At 38.8% G+C, this 23,221-nt stretch overlaps 1 protein-coding gene across 4 annotated transcripts in view; it reads right to left on the reverse strand.

The window, feature by feature from the left end:
• LOC139741454 (protein kinase C iota type-like) overlaps nt 1-23,221 on the reverse strand; it is a 127,868-nt gene that overhangs the window by 66,955 nt on the left and 37,692 nt on the right. For all 4 annotated transcript variants that reach the window (XM_071652040.1, XM_071652036.1, XM_071652038.1 and 1 more), the window contains exon 2: nt 20,807-20,991. In XM_071652040.1, coding sequence (XP_071508141.1) covers nt 20,807-20,874 — 68 coding nt within the window. In that variant the 5' untranslated portion in view covers nt 20,875-20,991. The remainder of the gene's footprint in view (nt 1-20,806; nt 20,992-23,221) is intronic.

Below are 23,221 nucleotides of genomic sequence, written 5' to 3' on the forward strand. Positions count from 1 at the left end.
CTCTCTGCACAGACTAATGGTCTAAGGAACTATCAACAGCTTTCTTTTTTCTGTATCAAATATATGAATCATGTAAATACAAAACACTGTATGTGGTCGACATCAACAGTGTACTGTGAAAATCACAAATGTTCGCATGCATTTTAATTTCGTAAATTTCGTGAGAGCCAAGATTCACGAAATTAAAATGCATGTGAAAGTTCTCATCTACACTATACGCATTGAATGCCAGTGGCAATTCCTGAAAATTTCATGCCGCGAAAAAGGCTGTCGGCTCCAATTTCGTGAAAATTTCATGCAGCGAAAAAAGGCTGTTGGCTCCAATTTGCGAAAATTTCATGCCGCAAAAATATCTTGCTTTACAGTAACCCACACATAAATGTACTATATATTGCATCTTGTGTGAAATGTATAGGTCAAGATTCACTGGTTTATTACACCGTGGATTCCCACTGTAAAAAAGTGATCACTCCTTGATTAATCTGCATTGACTATGCAATGCATATTCTCCTGCTGATACTTGAATTGCATAAGCTATGAGGGGTTGTAGGGGTTTTTATAAAACCTGATAAGTTGTAGATAATACTTGCTCAATCAATCACATGTCAAAATCGTACACAAAACAGTTTCGTGTCACATATGGATTATGCTACATAACATTTTGTTTTCCGGCACATGTTCTTGTATCAGGCTTAATGAAGGAAATTGAATTAGATATGATTAGTCTGGCATCACATGGGGGAAAAAATACAGACGACTCCTCGAGGGATGAAGTGAATTGAAATCAAACTGCAATAGGATCATGCACAAGATATGTAGCTAGATATAAAAGGGAAGCTAGAGGTTGCAAGGAAAAAACAAATTAACCACAACAGAATATCTTCCTAATTCATCAAGACTTAAACAAAACAGCACAGCTGGCTTGGTGCTGGAAAAAAAAATGTATAAGGAGGTATTTAGCATATATATAATTGGAATCTTACAAATGTTTCCTGCATATAATGCAGTTTGAGATGCAAGGACAAAAAATGCTATGTAAATACATGTTTACATTTTAATAGTGAAATGCTCAATTGAGGGTATCCCCAATACGTACGTGTAGGTGCCGTGTGCAGAGCAGCGTTTTAGATGCATTATGGATAGCTTACGGGACAAACTTGCCCCGGTTTTGGCCGCACATGCACTTACATCATGCTCTGTCTTTATAAAGAGCTATTTTTTGTTGAAGATTTTTTTCGCTTTCCATCATGTGACCAGCACATTGAAGCCTTGCAGTAGTGAACCATGACTCTAGTGACCGCAAATCAGTAAAGCTTAGACACTTTCAACTCTTTTAAGCTGAATTATAGCAAGAAAAAAAGGGCTAACAACGGAAAAGCAGACAAAGAACTCCATTGAATCGTATGGGAACTGCGACTCGCGTGAGACAACCGGAAGCGAACAAGGGACCGAGGAATCCCACCCACAGTGCACCGGTGACAGAGCTCTTCAGCGTGTGCAGGAGTTTTTTTACATCATTGGCGATAGTGAGAATTGTATGCAAACCATTATGTATTTATAGTCAAGTCAGGTTGTCAATTAAGAATCATACCATTGATATCTGAACTGCATATCTTGGTCTCTATTGAAAATGGACATATTTATTCATTTGTTTATTCATTCAATCTTCTTAAAGCAGGGCAGCCCTTTCAGTTTGCCGGCTGTTCTACCAAGGGGCCCTGCATACATACATCAAAGAAAGAAATGTTACAATGATAAAACATTAAAAATACATGTACATAAAAAGGAGCACTTGGGTTATATAGTACAATAATAACTGAAAATGCAGGGAGAAGTGAAACATATCTTCTTCCAAAGAGCACTGAAATCAATGTGAAATCATTGGGAATAGATCAGAAGTTATGTTTTCAGAGCCAAGCTTTTCTCTGTCTTTCTCCATCTGCCTTCAAAATCCATTTCAAGTGACATACTAGATTAGATATTGATAGTGATTACTTTCTGAAGTGATTAAGAGCATTCTCATGTTGTCAATATCTATTTCAGTTTACAAGTCATGCACATTAGACTTCAGTTCATCTGGCCTGAATTCCAATTAACAATACAGAATGACATCAAATGCCTACCAATGCCAATGTTTATTAAGGGTGGGTGGGGGTGGGGGGGGGGGTAATGTTATGTTTCACTTACACTGGCATCAAATAGAAAAAAAAAAACCTCAACATTTGTAAGGTTGTTCTGATTGTATACAACAAAATATGAGCAAAGGAACAGCAAATGCTGAGGTAAAACTGGACAATAATATTAAGTATGTAACGAAAACATGAGTACTGGTCTTTTGACCAAGTCAACTTAGGGCCATCACATGTACTCACACTTTCCTCAAGTCCTTAAAAACATATTTGTTTTGTTATTAAATGATTATGATAAGTTGTATTTTGTATGTTTAATTATATTGTTTTGTTAAAATTATGTAAGTTGTAGTTTATGGTACTCTACCCATTTGTGTAAAGCGCATAGAGATTCCAGGAATATTATGCGCTATATAAGCAGCTATTATTATTATTATTATTGACGTGGTGCATTCTCTCTTTGTTTGAGAGAGAGAATGGATAAGGGTGTGAACAAAAAAGTCATGAAGAACTTTACTCTGTCCTCAGAATGCAAAATTACCATCATTTCATGAACAAAAGGCAATTAAGTAAGGTAAAGTTGATCATACCATGTCAGAAAATGAAATTCTAGGTGTCATGGATTTAGTCGGCAGAGGATCATCTTGCATGATGAGGCAAGAATGAATGATGGTAGCATACTCAATGAGCAGAAAAAGGTAATTATCCCATCTGTGCTTTGGGGTCACACAACTTGTGTGAGTTCCGCCATTTTCAATGGCAAAGTTGCTTTTGCTTTTATTCTGCCTCTGCATCAATACGGTTTTGGGAAGCACATAATGGCTGTTGCTTAAAACTCACTTACTAAGGATCACACACTGATATCCTACGAATTCTCATGTTGTTTGTTCACAGCAAATTAACATGATAACGCATTTTTACCACCATTAACTATCATGACCAGTGATTAAAATCTGAATTGATCAAGACATGGATTTCTAACACAAATAGTCTGTATTTCCTCTCGCAGGAGTGATGGCACTCAATTAACCAGTCGATATCTCAGACCTCGGATACAATTGACACAAATGAAACGATCCGATCGGAAGCCGGGGCGCAGTGGCCACCGTGTCACCGCGCCGACAGCTGTGCTAGTCACCGTTGTTCTCTCGCGCTCCTAAATCAATAGCGGCACGCGACACTTTGCCGAAAAGAGGATTACTGGCATTAGATTGGATCTGCCTGTGTGCTGAGAGATAGAAACAGTCTCACCATTATTAGTTGTCTACATTTTTTTGATGCCTTCTGTGGCCCTCTCAATACTGTGTGCTTTTCTGAGCCTATATGGGAGGAACTAGGTTGGGGATGATTTGGGGGGGGGGGGGGGGGTTGGACGTGGGGAAGAGAAAAGCAGAAAGTGGAATGCATAATGGGGAAACAGTGAAAGTGTATCTATTGATTTCTATCCTCTGTTTATGAAGGACGGGAGGCTCCTGTATCGGCATGCTGTTATGACACGGCACCTGCTCCGCTAATTCATGTCTTTTCAAGCACAGGGAGCAATGGACTCCAGACCTGAAGGAAGCAGCTAGATTTTGCTCTCGCTCTTTTCTCCTCTCAATTTGGTACTACCAACTCGTACACAGCAAATTAAGCATCCTGCTTGAAGTTTTGAGTAATGATTCAATTTCCAACTTACTACTAAACTTTGCATAGACCAATTAACGTTTGGTATGAATAGAACATAAAGCTTTATCATCAATACAGTCGATATGAATATTTTCAAATGACAGATGGTGCATGGTTTCTGATGTTACCAACACACAATCCTGGGGAATGGCCTATCAAAATAGCAGCTTGCCATCTCAGGAACCATGAAAAGATTTTCTAATGGTCATGGGAGTGTACTGACAAAGCTTAAAGGGACTGTACAGTACTGGTTGAGGTAGGGATTCATGTTTTGAACATTCCCAAAGTGAGATAATGAAAAGCCTCTTATGAAATATGAAAAAGCATGTAATTTTAAGAAGGATTCAACATTTATTTGATGAAAATTGGTTTTCAAATGGCTGAGATATCCAAAAAAGTGCTAATAATAAAAGGCAACATGCCCAAACTTTATTAGTATCACTTTGTTTCACCTTGTTTTTGGATATCTCAGCCATTTCAAAACCGATTTTCATCGAATAAACTTTTGATACCCCTTCGAACTGCATGCTCTTTGACATCTCATAGAGTGGTTTCTGAATATCTCACAAAATGTTAAAAGCTAAATCTTCACCTCGACCAGAACTGTACACACCCTTTAAGCTTGTCACATCTAACATTTGAAGAGGAGATGCAGTAATTTTGACTTGGGTGCTAAGATTCTCTCTACTCTCACAAGATTGAAACCCATCCATGCCAGCCATCAGGAACCCTTTCCTAAGAGGATGACAGCTGATGTTTGATGTCACGCTCTAACGACAGTTTCACATTCATTTCTTGCCTTCATATCATCCATGAATGCTGACAGTGATAGTTTCTTCATAGAACAAATCGTCCAGTCACTCTACTGTTCATTACTTACAGACCTCCGCCTGAGGGATCAGAACCTGCTCTAGAAGTAATAACCAGTTTCTATGATAATGCTATGTCACCACACCACTCCATTAGTACACGGCATAAATCAAATATGAAGTGTTTCCTGGTACTTGCTAGGCCAGCATTATGGTCTTCTTCAAACCAACATTCTAAAAAAAAAAAAAAAAATTATTTAGTTGCACATCATGACACATATACATGCATTCTTACTCCTTTTTTTGGGGGGGGGGGGGGGGGGTGGGGCCTCTGGTTATTTCTCTCTAAAACTTGTTGTTTTCTTGTGCAAATCCCTGCAGTTGATCTTGACCTGGGGAGCATTTCATGAAGGAACTTGTCGGATAAAATATCTGACAAGTCAGTTATATCCGACAAGTTCAGAGAAATCAGCCAATCAGACAAAAGAATTTCTCAAAACTTGTCGGATATAACTGACTTGTCAGATATTTTATCCGACAAGTTCCTTCATGAAATGCCCCCCTGATGTCGGTACACTTCACCTGGAAATGACAGTCAAGTGAAGTCATTAGCTAGTCAAAGCATTCCAGGCATTTTGAAAGAGTGATGTTGAATGTGTTCCAGAAAACCCTTCCCAAATTCATACATTTTGCAGTAACCTCTAGCATTCAAAAGGAATGAAAGGATATTCTAGCAAAGCAGAGCAAGAGGCACAGATCTTTTCACTGAACTTCATCATAATGTATTATCTATGCTGTTCCAATTCTGAGAATGCCCCTATGAGATAATACATAGTGTTAACAGGAAGAGCCATTGAAAGGGGGTTTCTGTCTCTCCAACACCTTCTAAATGGTCATCTCATAACCTCGCTTTTCTCTTGAGTAACAATGAATACAATATCTATGTATGCATCTTAAGAAATATCATTTTATGTTTTAATGATCGTGTTCTCAAGTATAAATTGCAAATCACATACCCTCCTGCAATACACAATAGTCTGTGATTCAAGAGGTCTTTGCAGACTGGAGCTAACTGTGAACTGGCTTATAGACAAGACTGTAGACAAAGACTGGCATTTCAACGTGTGACAAAGCCCTAAAACGAACAAGGAAACATGGATCTTGTTATGTAAACCGATTCCAAAACCAAGCGGCATCAATGACGCGTCTGTCCGTCAATGGGGCCCCTCTATTACCATTCAGCCTCGCCGAAGAAGGCTTAAAGTTTCGGCCACTCTGAAAGCCGACACCAGCTTGCTTCCTCATTTTGCCTGATGCTATCCCTCTGCGTCCCTCTATTGATCTGGGGGCCACCGGTCAATGCGGATGGACATCGGTCAATGCAGAGGGACATTAAGCGAATTAGGAGGCTTATTGATTGCGACTCACACTCCGGCCACTAGACAAATGAATGAGTGGACTGGGGAACTTTCCACATTTTATCTCTTTTAAACTTTTCTACTGATTAAAACATCTGGCACGTGCCTACCTCTCTGTCCCTTGATCCTCCTCCCCAAGAAAAAAAAAAAAAAAATGTCCTCTTTGTAACTGTAGAGTAAACCAATTGCTTCTAAAAATCTTTGTAGAGCTACAATGATTCACAGCCTGGAATTTAGACTATTTCATTCTCTCTCTTTTTACTTCTCAACTAAGTTATAAAATGCACATTTATCTGAATGGCATATTCACTATCACTTTTCTACAGTTTCCTTTCTGATATCAAAGAGTGTTCTCTTCGATTAACTCTTTAAGTGCCATGGAGTAGATCCCCCTGTGTGCCACATTATTCCGAGACCGAAATTCACGAGTGCTTTCTGAAAACAGTCTGTTTAAAAATTCAAAGCTATGAGACTTCGCTTAGTGTTCCTGCCAGGAATGCAGTAAAGTAAAGTTGTAACAGAGAAAATGAGAAGCTTTGCTGTGATGGAATCTCTCGTGATGATTATTATGTATGGTGGCATATTACTTGGATTTAGCAATCGATTAGTGCACAGTTGTGCATTAGAGCATATAAATGCGAAGTCTGCAAGCTGTTGACTGAGTCGGGCATGTGACATGGCACACAGCGACTTAATAAATGATTCTAGTATTTGAGCATTGGTTTAACCCATGAATTATGAATACCATGTGTGTCATGCATGAATTCTGTGAGGAACGGCAGTGTCTAAGAGTCAATGGGTTAAGACAGGGAGTAACTCTACCAGAGGAATTGAGAGGAGAGCCTCGAGCGCTAGCAAATGATGTGACCTTGACCGATCATCATACAAGGAGCATTGCTGTCAATGAAAAATTCAAAGCGATGATTGCTAGATGAATATGAGGCCACTAAATAATGCATACGATGAGGAAATGGGCTGTGAGAATATTAACAATGTAGAACTGGAGAAGAGTCATCATAGTGGTGTAATGCTTCGTGCTCAATTGGGAGGATGAGTACTGTAAAACCAGAAATATTTGTGGCATGAAATATTCGCAAATTGGAACTGACTGCCTCTTTCGCAGCATGGGAAATTACTGCCAATTGCTACTGGCATTCAATGCACAGTGCAGACAAGAACTTTTGCATGCATTTTAAAGGACAAGTTCACTTTCATAAACATAAGGATTGAGAGAATGTAGCAATACTAACACATCATTGAAAGTTTGAGGAAAATCAGACAATCCGTTCAAAAGTTATGAATTTTTGAAGTTTTTGTGCAGTACCCGCTGGATGAGAAGACTACTGCAGTGTATGAATAACTTAGATGTCACATGCGTACAACAATATAAGGAAAATATAAAGGGAATTTCACAAAATTCCATCTTTTGAAAAAAGTACACATTCCCCTGACTCGTTACCGACAAATGTTATGGGTAATATTATTCCCCCTGCCTTTAGAAAGAGGCAAGTCAAGTGCTCTTTTATTATGCGAAAAAAGTGAAAATATGTTGAATTTCTTTTACATTTTCTTTATATTGTTGTACGCATATGACTCACAAGCTGTAGTAGTCTCCTCATCCAGCGGTTCCAACACAAAAATTAAAAAAATTCATAACTTTTGCATCGATTGTCCAATTTTCCTCAAACTTTCACTGATGTGTTCTACTAATATTGTTGCATTTTCTCAATCCTTATGTTTATGAAGGTGAACTTGTCCTTTAATTTCATGAATCTTGGCTCCTCATAAAATTCAAGAAAATTTCTGGTTTTACAGTAAAATGTAGCTCTGTGTCATCACCATATCTGGTTATTTGATGCTATTTTTTTTTTTCTACCATCTGTGGTGAAAAGACAAGATCTTTCTCTTTCCTTCAAAGGACTTGCATACATGCTTTGTTTGTTTTTTTCTTTGAAAACTCTATGCAACTTATAAATCAAATTGAATCAAAATAAAGATCTGCATGAGTCCCAGGACTCAAAAATCAACTTCAGATTTCCTGATTGTGCAAATGACTTGAAAAAAGATTCTATTGGAAAACATGTTTCTAATATGCCTATTGGATTCAGCTAGTAACTGAAGCATATTGGGAATTCATTTCCATTGGCCGACAACTTAACCCTCAATAAGGAATAAGACAGTTTCCTAACTTTCACCTGCAAAGTCTTCAAATTCCAACAAAGTACAACTTTGAATGATGGAGGGCATTAAATGAGCAAACTCTCAATAGGTGTGTCTTTACCAGACTGGAGTTCAAACTAGTGGGCTCATTTGTGGTTTAGGAAAATAGCCCAATATTACGAATATGGGTCTTCATCAGCTCGAAAACAGCCCACTTGGGAAATTAGCCCAAAGATGATGCATGCATATGTTGGACATTGCTTGGCTTGCTCAGCCAAAGAGTTCTGTGTGTGGGTTCAGCATGCAGTTAGTATGATGGGATCAAGAACATTTCGTATTGATAGAGATGCAACCCAAATAGTGTGCTAATTCACAAATTAGTGCACTATTTCACAAATTAACATGCTACTACAAAAACTAGACCAAGATTTTTTGTAAACTTTCGCGATCAAAGAGCACGCTATGTGCGTCTTCATTGCGCAAATAGTAGGTTAATTTAACATCAGGCTAATTTCCTAACTACATAATAGCGCCCTATATTGAAACTTCGGTCTGATGAAGACAGGCCTTTCGTGAGTTTGAACTGCTTCTCCATTTCAGCAACGATAATAACAAGAAAAAACAAAAACACCCACACACACAATATGATACAACTTTCCTTTTTATGCCTTTCTTAGGAAGTTTTTGTAAGCATTTTCTACATTGTATATCTTTTGGATCTTACTGGTATTCCATGTTTTGTCTGGTTTTGATTGTTTGTTTGTTTGTTTTTTCAATAAAAAGGATCAATATATTATTTATTTCAGGAGTTCCCTGCAACCACATTCAAACCAAAGACCTCCTCCCCACCAGAATAATAGCATTGGTGTACAGACCACAGCCTTCAAGAAAAAAGGAACGATGATGCAAAAATAAAGAGAGAGAGAGAGAGTGGGATCATAATTGGATTTTTGTCTTACTTCTCCCTGGCTGGTCTCTGCTCTCACTGGAGAAACATGCATCCCAGTTTGCTTTTGTTTTTTGTTGTTATTTGAAGTTGTGTGTTTGCTCTATATTTCTGTTTTTCCTAGATAGAACCTCAAAAAAAAAAAAAAAGTTGATAGCCAGGCAGGGGATGATTAAGAAGGCTATTTAGAGGAGATGGAGGAAGAGCAAGGGGCATTAACGAAGTCGGTCACATAATCCTGAATCCCAATGATCTCCAACATCCATCCTCTCTTCAGCACCGTTGCTATGGAGACAGGGTGGAGGATAATGAGTATGACATGACTTTGAGGGGGCATTTTTGATTGCAGGTACCCAACGGGTAATAGCCGTGAGCATGAAATATCATTGAGGGGACGGGGGATATGAAGACGAGACCTAGAATGGAATTTTATCTTCATTGCCAGCAATGAATGTATGTACGATACACGTATCACAACAAAAGCATTTGTGCAGGTACACAGCATACTATTTCAGTAATGTTCCTCTATTCTGACTCGCTTGACAGTGTTAACTTTAAGTACACAGTCAATAGAAATGCAGTGGCTTCTGCTGCACCTACAAAGGTTAGGAAACAGACTTACATCTCTCTTTAAGCTGGACTCACACTTTAAAGTGGTGGACAATGTGGACCCATACAAATCGCCCATTAAAAATTCCCAGTATGCAGATAGGCCCACAACATCAGTAGGCAGCTGCAACAAATTGACATACTGGCAATATTGATGGGCAAAGTGCACTCTTTGTTTTGCAAAATAATCCATTTCTATGATAAAATATTTGTGATTTTTGAAAACTGTAAAAGTGGAAACTTTCATGGCATCAATTTTGGGAACTCAGCCAATCTCAGTGAACTTCTCTTGTTTGCAGCATTTGTGTAATAGTTTCATCACTACTAATATAGATTTGTCTTTTATCAGTTTCATAATTAAGTAGAACATGAAATTCTTAACAAAATAGAAAATGATACATGTGATAAAAAGCAAATTAACAAAGATTGTTTTCAGATCAAATTCCAATAATAATTCTATGACTAGATGATGTATTTAATTGTACAATATAAGCATACCGTACTTTAAAAAACCATAAACAAGGCTCGTTCCAATTTTGTTCATCATTGATAAAATCATATCTTGGTTTTGCCATCTCTGGAACTCAATCTATCAAATACAATCATATTTGTTTATCATTAATGCATGCAATATGATTATAATGAAGAGTAAGAGTTGAAACAAAAATATTCCCTAGGACTATCTAGTTTTCTTGAAGAGAAATGTATGGCAACTGATGTGTGGAAAGCCAGGATATAACAATCACAGCTTGAGTGGTCTTGCAAAGTATCCGAGTTTACTCAGATTTCGGAGTTAAATGCAAGGTTTGTCACATCCTCTATTTTGGAATATGTATCACGACTTGCATGTAAATTCATCATCTGCATGCAGGCTGAGTTGCACTCCACTGGGGTGCATTAAAAAAGGGATCACCTCGGAGGCTTGCATTGTGCGAGGCACCGTTTCTTGGCAGCTGCTTGCAACAGAGATGGCGCTTTCCAGGAATTGGTGACGCAGGATCGCTATGTGCTTGTGTGTGTGAGTGAGTGTGTGTGTGTGTGAGTGTGTGTGTGTGTGTGTGTGTGTATGCAAGAGTCTGTTTGCATTGGAGAAGTATGCAATTGCACCACCACCACCAATCTGGTACAAGTGTATGTGAAGAGGTTCATCTGGTATTCATGAGCTAATATTTACAGAGAGCTCGCAACATGGATATCATTTCACAAGTCAACACGTTAAAACACTCGTTAGTCTGAGGACCACGTGTACTCAGCCTACAAACTGTGGCTATCTATGGCTCCTTTTCCCCCCATTCTGTCAGCTAGCCAGATAAGGAAATTCAAAGAGCACCAAAGCATGTGTCTCTGTGGTGATGACTGAAAAATTCCCATTATACTTATCAAGCCAGGATTCTCTGAATGCAATAGTTTGTCAAATATTATGATAGTAACCAATTTGTTCTCATACCCCTTCCCTGACTGAACATTAGGATTCATAGGCTGAGGTATGAACACAACTTCCAACTTAAAAAAGAAATTCTTTCATGAATGACTGCACCCTTTGCAAACCCAGCATATTCACATACAGTTTTGACTATAAAGATGGGATAGTGTGGGTCAATATCTGTGAAACTGTGAATTGGAAGTGATAAAATATGAATAGATAGATAGATAGATAGATAGATAGATAGATAGATAGATGATGAATAAATGAATAAATGAATGAATAATAACTGTTTTATTCCCTGCCTCGTATTCTTTGCATGCCTACAGCATTGACCTAGTCACCATGGAAAGAGGTTAGAAGCATCCCAACCCTAAACTATCCTGCATCCATTTTAAATTTGGACCCAGACTTGTGTGAGTACATTTAGGCCACAGTAGGCATGATTTGTATGTTACAGGGTCTTATAACAGGTATATTTTTTCCTTTGTAGATTTCTCCTCTTTCCCTTGAAATCAACAGCTATAAACTTCATGCACAGACGTAAACATAGATAGATCTATACAAACTCAAAGGATGAGCTTGAGTTTCTTCGGGCAGGAATACACATGATATCACTGCATAGGGGTGTGTTACACTCAGTGACCACTCAAGATGGCTACAGAAATGTGCAGCAAATTTAATGGCATTGTACACATGGGACTAACAGATGAAGCATCCCTTCATAGCAGTATCTGTGTACTGTTTTGCCTTTGTGAATAGATGGAGCATTTATAATTTGGGTAATTTACTCTATCTTCATATGACAAAATAATGATAATACGAGGCAACAGCCATTATAAAAAAGCTTGCAGTGATGACTAACAGTAACAGTGAGATAATATCCCACAGTGGATCATATGAATGCTATTCTCTACAAAGAACTGATTTGCACGTGACTGAAATCACACAAGAAACACTATATGGCATAATCAATCAAACAAATTACCCAATGATGATAACAACTAAAACACTGCCACCACTCTTTGCTATTTCATAAATGGGTAAATTGCATATTTCCTGAAATCAAAGGTTGAGTTGGCAATGATGAATTATTGTAATACCCATTATTCTGCATAATGATGAACAGCCTGCTAACCAACAAAAGATCACATGAATGGAATACATCCCAGTAGCCCCACTAATACATGTGGATCAATTAATTTATTTTATGACACGCACACTTACGTACAAAGTGAATATCACTCCAACACATCCATTGCCTAAACTGCTGTTATTCTTTTGTCCCTTGCTATGGGTAATTTAAAACAGCATTAAGTCTATCTATCATTAGAATGCTTCATAATCTAACCTAATCTGCTGATATTAAGAGATGGGATAAATGTAATTTTAAAATAACTTTAAAATAACATGAACATTTTGTATGCTTGCTGTTTGCCAATCTGTCTGATAATAAATTTGATTTTTCCCTTTTTTCTGTTCACTGGGTCTGTTTTCTCGCTAGCCTCTGTTTATCTCATTTTTATCTCTATCTCATTTTCTCTCAAATTTCCTCAATGTCTCTCAATAACTTCCTGGAAAATATACGACTCTTCAGTTTATGTCTTCCCATTGCCAAGACCTAAGTACATATTTTCTCTGGCTTTCATTTCTTCTGCGCTACCTCTTCACACTCTTATCTTTCTCTCTCTGCACCTCCAACGAATCAACGACTTTGAGGGAACGCCACGCTCCCATTGGCAAATCCTCTTCATCCACGGATCGTAACCAAAAATCAATATCACACCTTGCGGTTGATGAGCTTGGGGTGGAGGGTAAATTACCGAACAGAGTACCGGCGAAGGTTAATTTTGGGCTCAGAAGGGAAAGAGAGAGAGAGAGAGAGAGAACGAAGAAATGAGGATGCTTGCAAGGCTGGTCACACTGCAATGACGGATTGTGCATGAGTCACTAGGGTCTATGGGTTCTACTATGTTATTCATGAAGTTATCTAAATCTCTCTTGCATGCTAGGGAATTACGCAGTCAGCATTATCCATCACCAAAACATTGAAGTGGTAGAAGAGGACTGATGTTGAATCAAATGGCTCATTAAAAAGACTTCGAATTATCAAGGTACACTCATTGTGGCTATCATAACAGTGAGCCACTTTAATATGGCTGATCAGTTGTTGCCCGACAACTGCCAAAGTTGCTGCAATTAAGGCAATTTCAACTGACACTGGTTTCATGACGCAGGGCCGAAGTGGTAGTGTGAAACATATTTTCACGGCATGAAATCTTTGCGAATTGGAGCTGACGGCCTTCTTCGCGGCATGAAATTTTCACGAGTTGCCTCTAACATTCAATGCCCATAGTGAAGACAAGAACTTTCATGTACATTTTAATTTCGCGAGTCTTTGCTCTCGCGAAATTTGCGAAATTGAAATGCACGCGAATATTCCTCGTTTTACAGTATATGATACTGATGTAAGATTCCAATATGGCAAACACAAATTGATTTCATGGATCAAATGCAGACTTCCTCCTGAACTGATTACAGTTACACTTTCAATCTGCCTGTCAGACAGCACACAGTGCAAGATGTATCCCATCTTCAAGTCTAAATGATGTAACATGGTGCCTGAAGGAGGGGGTGTCTCATCATAAGGGACTAGACTACATGTACAAATCTCCTCTCTGAAAGGGAATAAAAGCAGCGAGCCAAATATGTGTCATATATAAAAGGTGTCACACTTGTAAAAAGCATGTGTCGGTAAACATGCTTAGTAACTGATTCCCGTTACCAGTAATTAAGTCTGAAAGTAAATTTGATTCCCTTCTCTCAAACATGCACTAGTATCACAACTGACCTGTTATGGTTACATCTACAGGCATTTTCAAATGTGAGTTTTGCTTCATTCATTCATGTGCTGTTAAATGGTTTGAAGAGTTTGGGGAGTCTGATTTTAGAGTCAATTCCACCACAATGCTTGCATACTTCAGAGTGGACCACACTTTGAAATTTGAGCATGTTTCCAGCTCTGAATGTGACAATATTGAAGAAATTGTATGTGCATGGAGGGCACATCACAAGCACATAGCACGCAATATTTCGCGACTTATTTCTTGTGCTGCTTACATTCAATGTTCTGTCTCATGTTTTGTGCACAAATTTTGATGCAGTTTGAAGTAGTTTGATGTTTATCAAGCTATGTACATTATGCTCTTCACATGTTTCATTACATTTTTGGCATGTCAGCAATTCTTGAGGATGTTGCAGCATATTGCTGACTTTTGAGGATGTTGTACAAGAATATGAGCAAGTTGCAGCAATATGCTCAAACCCCTCTTTGATTGTAAGTGCATCAAGACTTGCAATGTCTTACTGACTGACCAGTTAAATTGCGAATGGTGGACACACCCATGCAGTGTTTGAATGGCTAGTGGCTCAAAAACAGGATAAGAAACCATGCTCTTTAGGGAAAAAAATGGTCACAAACTAGAAGTTTTGTAGTCTGTAACTTCTCATTGTGTTGTTGCCTGGTGAAAATATTCAAACATCATAGATAAAAATTCTGATTGTGCACTCATATTTGATAATCTTGTTTGTGCAAGAAAAAGGGGGGGGCGGTGTTCACATTCATTACCTTTCACGGATGCACTGGCATATAGTCTTGTTTAAGTCTACAATAAAATGTATCGGCCTCTGAAAGAATGGATAGAAAATGCCTTGAAGAATAGGCGAGAAGCTTCAACCGAGAATGCTGATGGCAGGGGTGGCCATGGAAAGTACATGAATAATAAAATGAAGGGAGCTTTAATTTACTTGAGCATACAGAGCTGTGCAATGAGAATGGATCAATGGGTGACAAAGATTTTGTTCTAGTGTTACAAACCAGCAACAATACCTTGTGCAGGGTGTCACAGAGTAATTTATGGCCCACTTTTCTTATCAGACAAGTTGGCAAAGTATGTCCTTTGAATACAGTTTTCATACTTGTGAACAGCCTGTAATAGGCTGTTTCATAACATATTCAAACCTTATGTATACATCTTAAACAAAGGTTGTTCTTGACTATCTGAAAGCTTGTCCGAGGCGTGTCCGACACAGCAACAAGCAATATATGCAAACTGGATTCCAGCAACTGAATTTCATTCAAGAAGCGCAGGTTAATATAATAGCGCATCTCTATGTTACCGGGAATGAAACATCCATAAATTTGAATACATTATGAAAGTGGCCTATTGCTGTACGACAAGTTTTGGCTGGCCAGAACTATGGCATGTAGAGTCACTATTAACAACATCAGCAGTTTGGATGTTCAAGTCTGACAGCTAACGGGAAGTGGTTTTTTTTTTTTTTTTTTTTGCTTCTTATTGGGTTTTTTTTAAGTACAAGGCTAAAGTGTGACATGACATAAAATTGAAATAACAATAATGCTAGTGATATGTAACCCAAATTTATAACCAAAAATTTACATCCTACTCAATCAAGGCCATTTAACCACAATCTGTGGAAATATTTCATCACATACAGCAGTATATATGTATATACTGCAGGTATTTTATTACATTGCAATAAAGATGAATGCATGATGAATTGCATGTGCACATCATAATACATGACAGTTTGTTATCCTTGTTTCTATGCTCAGCTATGAACAATCAACCTACAAAGTAGGATACAAAGAATGCAGATAGAAATAATAGGCTAGAGGTTACTTTTCTCAAGTAAATAACTGGTGGACATTCATGAATGCCAAAGCTCTGAAAAGAATATTTCTAAAAGTCAAATTTTAGATAAATCAAATCAGTTCTGCCATCCTCAGCCACTTCTCGTACTGATTTATTGCAATCCAGCATCATTACTTTTGTCAGTCCCACATACACAAAATGGGAGTCCTGTCAAAAGAAATGAATGCCTAATGACCAAAATATGTTCTAATAAATGCAACAGCATATCAATTAACTACGTTTTAAACTGTTGTCATAGTTACTGCAAATCTTTTAAGATAGAATACTAGAATGTCCTTAATGTCAGAGGGCGAAGAAGAAAAAGAAATTTATCATCACCAAAACAAAAATTGGCACTGAATACATGTACATGCATGTTTCATCCTCAAGTAGGACAAATATCCAATTAATCAAGACTAAGCATATTCTACATTTGACCTTTAATGGAGGACCACAAAGAGGATTGGGGCTAGGAGGAGGAGGAGTGTCAGTCTGGGGGAGGTGTGAGACCCAGGGGAAGGAAGTGGGCGCCACCGAGGCACGGAGTGAGAACGGTGGGCAGAGAATGGCTCGACTGTACGTCCGCATCCTCTCATCAGACATGAACCAATATATATTAAAGAGAACCAAGCTTGATTGATCAGAGCGCGGTGATTGAATGAATTCAAGTTGAGACATTGAAATTCACACCTCCGAATGCTCTCTACACACATGGTATAATAGCTCTTCCTTCATCTTAACCTTAATATTCTTTTCGAATCCAACCTTCCATTCTTCTTCTTCATCTTTATAACCATCACTATCACTGCCATGTGCAATTCAAGCCCTAGCTAGCTTTGTCCTTTTTGTTTTTTACATTTTCATTTCGTCTCCTTGGCCACTGCCTTCCATTTCATTCTTTCTTTTCTCAGCAGCGACAACTTCTCCTCCTTTTCCTCCTTCCTTGGTCTTTCTTCTGCTTTTCCTTTCCCTCATCTTTTCTTCTTAACCTCCCCCCCCCCCCAATCTGTCATAGAAACTCTTGTACAGACTGGGCTGAAAGGCTAGCAACGATTTAACTCAAGTCTGTTCCAAAGCCTCTCGGTGTATTTGCACCGCACACAGGGTAAGAATGAATCACGCCGCTATTTTTATCAACTGCAGTCTAACGTGTACACCAAGTGGGGGAGCTATTCAAATTATAATATCGAACGACTGATGTCGTTTAAACAATCTAAAAGCTTCCCCCTCAAAATTACTATTTCATAATGAGAGTAAGTACCTCATGACATAAGGGAAAAGAAAACTTGAACTTTGGCGACAATAATGGCTTGCCAAAATTCCTGTACTTGATTCAGTGTAGGCTTACAAGAAGTTGTTCTATAGTCCTGGCTGTTTCATTTAAATATGGTACTTTGTCAGACCCTTGAAGGTGGGGGATAGTGTCTACTTTGCATACTAGTAGTCTATGTACTAGGTGATACATACACCAGTCGAAAGCAAATTACAAATGGCATGGAGCTGTTAGTGAGATCAGCTTTATGTGGATGCATTTTATGTGGATACAATCGAGGAGTTAGGATAACTCCTCGACACAATAAAACCCACTATTCTGTGGAGGACGTATGAGTTGCTATATGTCCACAAACTTTCTAATCGAAGCCTCGTTTGGTGAAACTTCTACCATTCTGGTTAAATCTGATTTTACGCCATTAAAGTCAACTTGGAGGTAGGAGTGTCATATTGCACTTTAAGATTTTCTCCATCCACCCTTCCGCATTCTCAGATTAACGAGGCAACCAAGGGTCTTCTACGTGACGCCACATGGAGGAGAACGGTCGGCGCCATGCTCTGTAAAAATGGAGGCGTGATCTATTCCCTGGCCTTCTGGGGTGCGAGTGGATGCACGACATCCTCAACCTTGGCCCCCCTGTTTCACACTTAACCCGTCCTCGGATGTAGGGTAAAGAGCTAGCTGACCTTCTCTTAAAGGTTTGTGAATTGGGAGCAAAGAGTCATCCCATGGGTGTGTGGGATGACCCTTTCTGCATCATTTGCTTCCTCCGTTGGTCCCACCTTGCTTCCTATCTGTCCGTAAAATCACTCCTACCCTTAAAGTTCTCCTCTCTGTATTAAATTAATGTTTATGAAAACATCTCTCCCTAGCTTATGAAAACACCTCTCTCTAGCTTTTATAGCAGTGTTACCTCTCTACACAGTGAAACAGAGGTAACTAGTCTCTTAATTAACCCATTGAGGACAGACTGATTTTGTTACAACATGCATTTCCCATAGACACCTGCCCGAATATTCCCGGGACTCGTCTTCAACGGGTTAAAAAAGGGTAAAAATACCTATACTGCAGGATTATATTTACAGCATTCCTGTTCTAACCTGTTGAAGATGAGTCCTGAGTATACTCAGGCAAGTCTCTATGGGAAATGCATGTTGTAGCAAAATCAGCCAGTCCTCAACGGGTTAAAGTCACTACATTAGCTCATCCATTTTAACAAAAACTTCACATAGTTCTATCAGTATTGGACAGTGATGTCTCGCATTCCTTTTCTACACCAAATGTTATCAATTTCAAAACTGAAGCAAACATGTCCCTCTGTATCTTTATTTATGACATGATCACTAGACAATTCTCGGTATTGCCAATACCTACTGCTGTGTGCACAGCAGCGTTTTAGATGCATTATGGGATAGCTCAGGGGACAAACTTGCCCTAGTTTTGGCTGCACATGCAGATCACGCTCTGTCTTAATTATCCATGGTTATTTTTTGTTGAAGATTTCTTCGCTTTCCATCATGTGACCAGCACATTGAAGCCTTGCAGTAGTGAACCATGACTCTAGTGACCGCAAATCAGTAAAATTTAGAAACTTTCAACTCTTTTAAGCTGAGTTATAGCCAAGAAAAAGGGGCAACAACAGAAAAGCAGACAAATAACTCCATTGAATCGTATGGGAACTGCAACGCACGCAAGAAAACTGAAGCTACAATAGCACCGTGGAATCCTACAGCGCATCTGTGACAGGGCTTTTCAGCATGCACAGAAGTTTTCAGCGCATTTGTGATACCGAAATTTGCAAGCACCAATCTGGTCAGATTAAGGGAGGGGGAGAAAACGAGATAATATATGATTTTGAAATCTACGTAAACAAAAGAAGCATCAACGTCACGATAAGAAAATCACTTGACAGAGATGGTAAGGGGATGCCATTTCAGATAATAAACTGTGCATCAAGACTGTGATTTATAAACCATTCCCATGACATTTTTTCTTCTTCTTTTTTTTCTCAAGTGCTTTCAATCAAACTGCAGTCCCCTCTGTCGGGAATGTGATTTCCAATTAAGAGTTTAATAATCCCTTTGAACTCGCATCAAGCAGTTCCATTAAGACTCCCAAAAGGACATTCACCATGGGTGATGAGATGCGGAGGACAGATAGGGAAATGGGAGAAAGGATGACTAATCAAAGGATGATCATTTTTTTTTCTCTTTTTTTTTTTTGCCTTCATTTTCTCATGTGAGAATCAGATCAGGTTTAAAAAGAGTGATATAAGTTACGTTCAGACGACAAGCCTTAACCTCGAGGTTAAGCTCGTAGTTACGGACCGGACCGTGTAGACGCACTCGTAGTTAGCTAACCTCGAGGTTAGCTCGATGTTAAGAGCCACGAGATATCTCAGGGTTAGCGCTCTAACCACAAGCCGCGGGGGTCCCCACTCGTAGTTAAGCACCATGTGGACGCAAAAATCAACGGTTTCCAGCAAGATCTTTTCATCAGATGCCAATTCAGTAGCTCAAGCTGTAAAACTTTTTAACCTTGGATGACAAGGTTACTTCATCATCTCCTAACCGTCCCCCCCCCCCCCACCCAACTGCTCAAGTCTGTAGGTAGGTGTAGGACCAATGATTCTATAATCATAATGTCCCTAACTTCTGCCAAGTCATGAAGCAAGTAACAGCTTGGGACTGCACAGAAGAAGTATTTGCATTCCTCTCCGTATAAAAGCCTTTACCATGGGAATTGGTCTATAATAGCTTAAAAATGATCATTAAAGCGTCAAAGGATCATTTATCACAGCGTGCATCATTTATAATTTGCTTCGAATTATATATTCACCTCAAGGAGACAGGGAGACTCCTGTGAGATTCTTTAGTGAAGCAGAAATACAGCCCAGGAATGTCAAGGTTTGGACTCCATATTCCTTGATGGGATTTTAAGAACTTGACACCTCATCTGTAAACACAGTAATGGACACGTACTGGACAAGTACTGGACAACCCCCATCACCAGGGTCAAGGGAATTCACCCGTGTATTCAAGCCTTGATGACAAGATAATGGGAAAGTAATACACTGAATAAATGAATTCACAAGTTTGTGGGAAGTGGAAAGTAAAATGGCCTGCATATTGGGGGGGGGGGGGGGAGCATCTTCTGCACCAAATGCCTCCGGTTGAAAACTTCAGATTAAACTAGAGAAACCCTCAAGTCCCAGAAGTCGCATCTTGTGTTTGGTGCTGCAGCTTTCTATTATAAGTTCTACTATTCATTGTTAGTGTTTCATTGGGTAGATTAAGATATTACCTTTCATGAGTTCTTTGCTGTTCAGATGTAATCATTTGTTTTGGCTGCAGAACTTTCAAATACCTCCATATTGCTAAAGCTATATTAAACTGAGTCTTTAATTGGTAATACAATTGACTAAAAATTCCTGTTTCTCTCTCAAACTGGCATTCAAAAAAAAAAGAGACGAATCAACTAATTTACCAAATTCCATCTATTATTTCTGTAATAAACGATGTGCTGTGAAATTCACATGTGCCAACTAATGAACTGAAGATCTCTAATTTCAGCAGCAAAATTCCACCCCCCCCCCACTCCTTGAGGCTTGATGGGTTAACTTATATGCAAGCCTGTAACGTCTTTCTGCTTCTTACCCATTGTAGGCAGCCTTGATGGGGATGAGGCCATCTTCTTCAGCTGCCATTTCGCTTTCACCGGGCATGTGTGCGAACGACTAGTCTCCGGTCAAGTCCTCCAAAGATTGTGGCGCTTGCGGCGAGGAATGCAAAAGTTGGCTGGAATGCGTGTGTGTGTGCGTGGCACAGGAATGGAGTTCGGTCTGTGGGAAGAGAATGAGATTGGAACATGTCATCCAGTTGTGCATGAAATGGCAGATGGATATTTGATTAGAATTCTTGAAAACACATTGACCTTCATCACCAGAGTTCAATCCTATGATTCTTCCACCCTCAGTGAATTTCGAGTCCCAGATTCTGTTCAAACTTAGCAACATTCTATCAAAAAAGACGATGCACGGCATGGAAAGTAATCACATGAAAGTTGAAGGTTACTGTGACTTGTGAAGTTATCTCAGATATGTGATGAAGTGCAAAGAGATTACACATCAATAATCAATACACCATTAAAATGAGATAAAAGACAACATGAACTTTTGGAGTCTTTACATTTGTATATAACATACCTCATTTTAACAACCTCTGTCATTCAGATTCATGAAATTCTTCCATCAAGATGTTTTTATTGCAAATAATTGACAAATTGCCCTACATTGACGTATTTGTCAATCAATTGCAACCTCTGTCATTTCTTACACTCATATAAAACCTCACCATCATCCCACAATGTCTTTCAAAAACAAACAGACAGACAAACAGTCACACACACAAAAGAAAACATAAATACAACCCTGTTATAAATGGAAATGCTTCTCTCAAGCCCAACAAGATATATCAAAAATGGGAGGTAGAAGACAACAGAGTGCATAAAAGACGGTCTTGTCACGGCACCAGCTACATCGGCTAAAGGAACCCCCGTCACAACTCATACAAGAACAAATATTGGTTTTCTAAGAATTCATCTCATCCATGGGCACAACTGCTTGGAGTGAGAGCAGTCATACACGCACGGTAGATTGGCCAAAATATCAGATTTATGTTGGACAATCGATATGACAAGTCATGACCACTTTTAAATGTCAGCGTTTCATCCAAGGGCCGCTAAAAATAGTTGCTCGTAGTCACAAGACTATAACATCTCTTTATATTGCAATTGACCTATCCACAGGAGCAACTCACTTGAATTGTGCTCACATGTACATGTACACGACAAGCCAAGGAATAGGATTACCTCCTGCTTGACAGATGAATAAAAACCACATTCTATTTTAGGGATCTTCATAAAAAGATATTTGTTATTAGCAGATCTGACAGTTGTTTCATGTACCAAACATGCAAAATCACTAATGACATCACAGTAATGAAAAACATGTTATGAAATTTCAAGTGTCGAGCGGAAACCATAATGATGTGATCTACTGATACTCAAGACGGGGAAAAAACAAAACTTAAAGTCCTCCATTGTTTGTTTGACAAAATAATGAGCGCACTGGAATTTTCCCAGCCCAATTTGAATTTTCTCATCTGTTTGCTAAATTGTTCTTTAGCAGCAAAACTACACCTCTTGATCAGATCACAGATATGATATTGAGATTCAACTATTCATATATATACTGCATGAGGCGTGGATTGGATTATCTCAGGCTGAAGTGATAGACAACTTTACCTTCAGGACTGGAGGAATAAAAAAAGGAATGCTAGGAGCAAAATTACTTCACAAGACAGTATCAACTTTATTGAATGCTATCATTCACGTGTCATTGTCCTGAAATACATCTCGGGGTCAGATAAAGACGGGTAAAGTCAACCACTCTTCTCTTATTGCACAAGGGATTGTCACAGTTGTCAATATACAGGTGTATATGTTTCACCAATGCTGACAAACTGAGGAGAGTCCAAAAATAACTCAAATCATGTAGCAGGGAAAACTTTAGCCGTGTCTTGACCCAAGCAGAGTGTGTTGCTTTAGCTTCTCTTTAGGCAAATGAAACCCCAAAAATGTAGATTGAGTGAATGCAGCAATATTAGTAGAACACATCAGTGAGGTTTGAGGAAAATTGGACATTCTATTCAAAAGTTGTAAATTTCTCAAGTTTCGGTGCTGTCATTGCTGGATAAGAAGACCACAACATTTTGTGATGTCAAGCATCTATAGACAACAATATAAAGAAAATATAAAGAGAATTATACACATGCTCATTTTTCTAGCATAGTGAAAAAGCACTTGACTTACCTCTTTCAGAAAACAGGCAGAATCATATTATTCTTAAAGCATCATAGTGGGAATGTGTACTTTTCATGAAAAAAAGAAGAAGATTTTTTGGGGGAACTAAACTAGAACTAAAGAACTAAACCCATGTCACTCGAGAAGACGCTCCCCTTTTGTACCAAGAATAGTGACTGGAATTTTTCAGGGTCCGAATGAATTCACTG

Source organism: Diadema antillarum, unplaced genomic scaffold (genome assembly GCF_040938485.1).
Source record: "Diadema antillarum isolate AM-2024a unplaced genomic scaffold, OU_Dant_1.0 seq00000931_RagTag, whole genome shotgun sequence".
NCBI lineage: Eukaryota > Metazoa > Echinodermata > Echinoidea > Diadematoida > Diadematidae > Diadema > Diadema antillarum.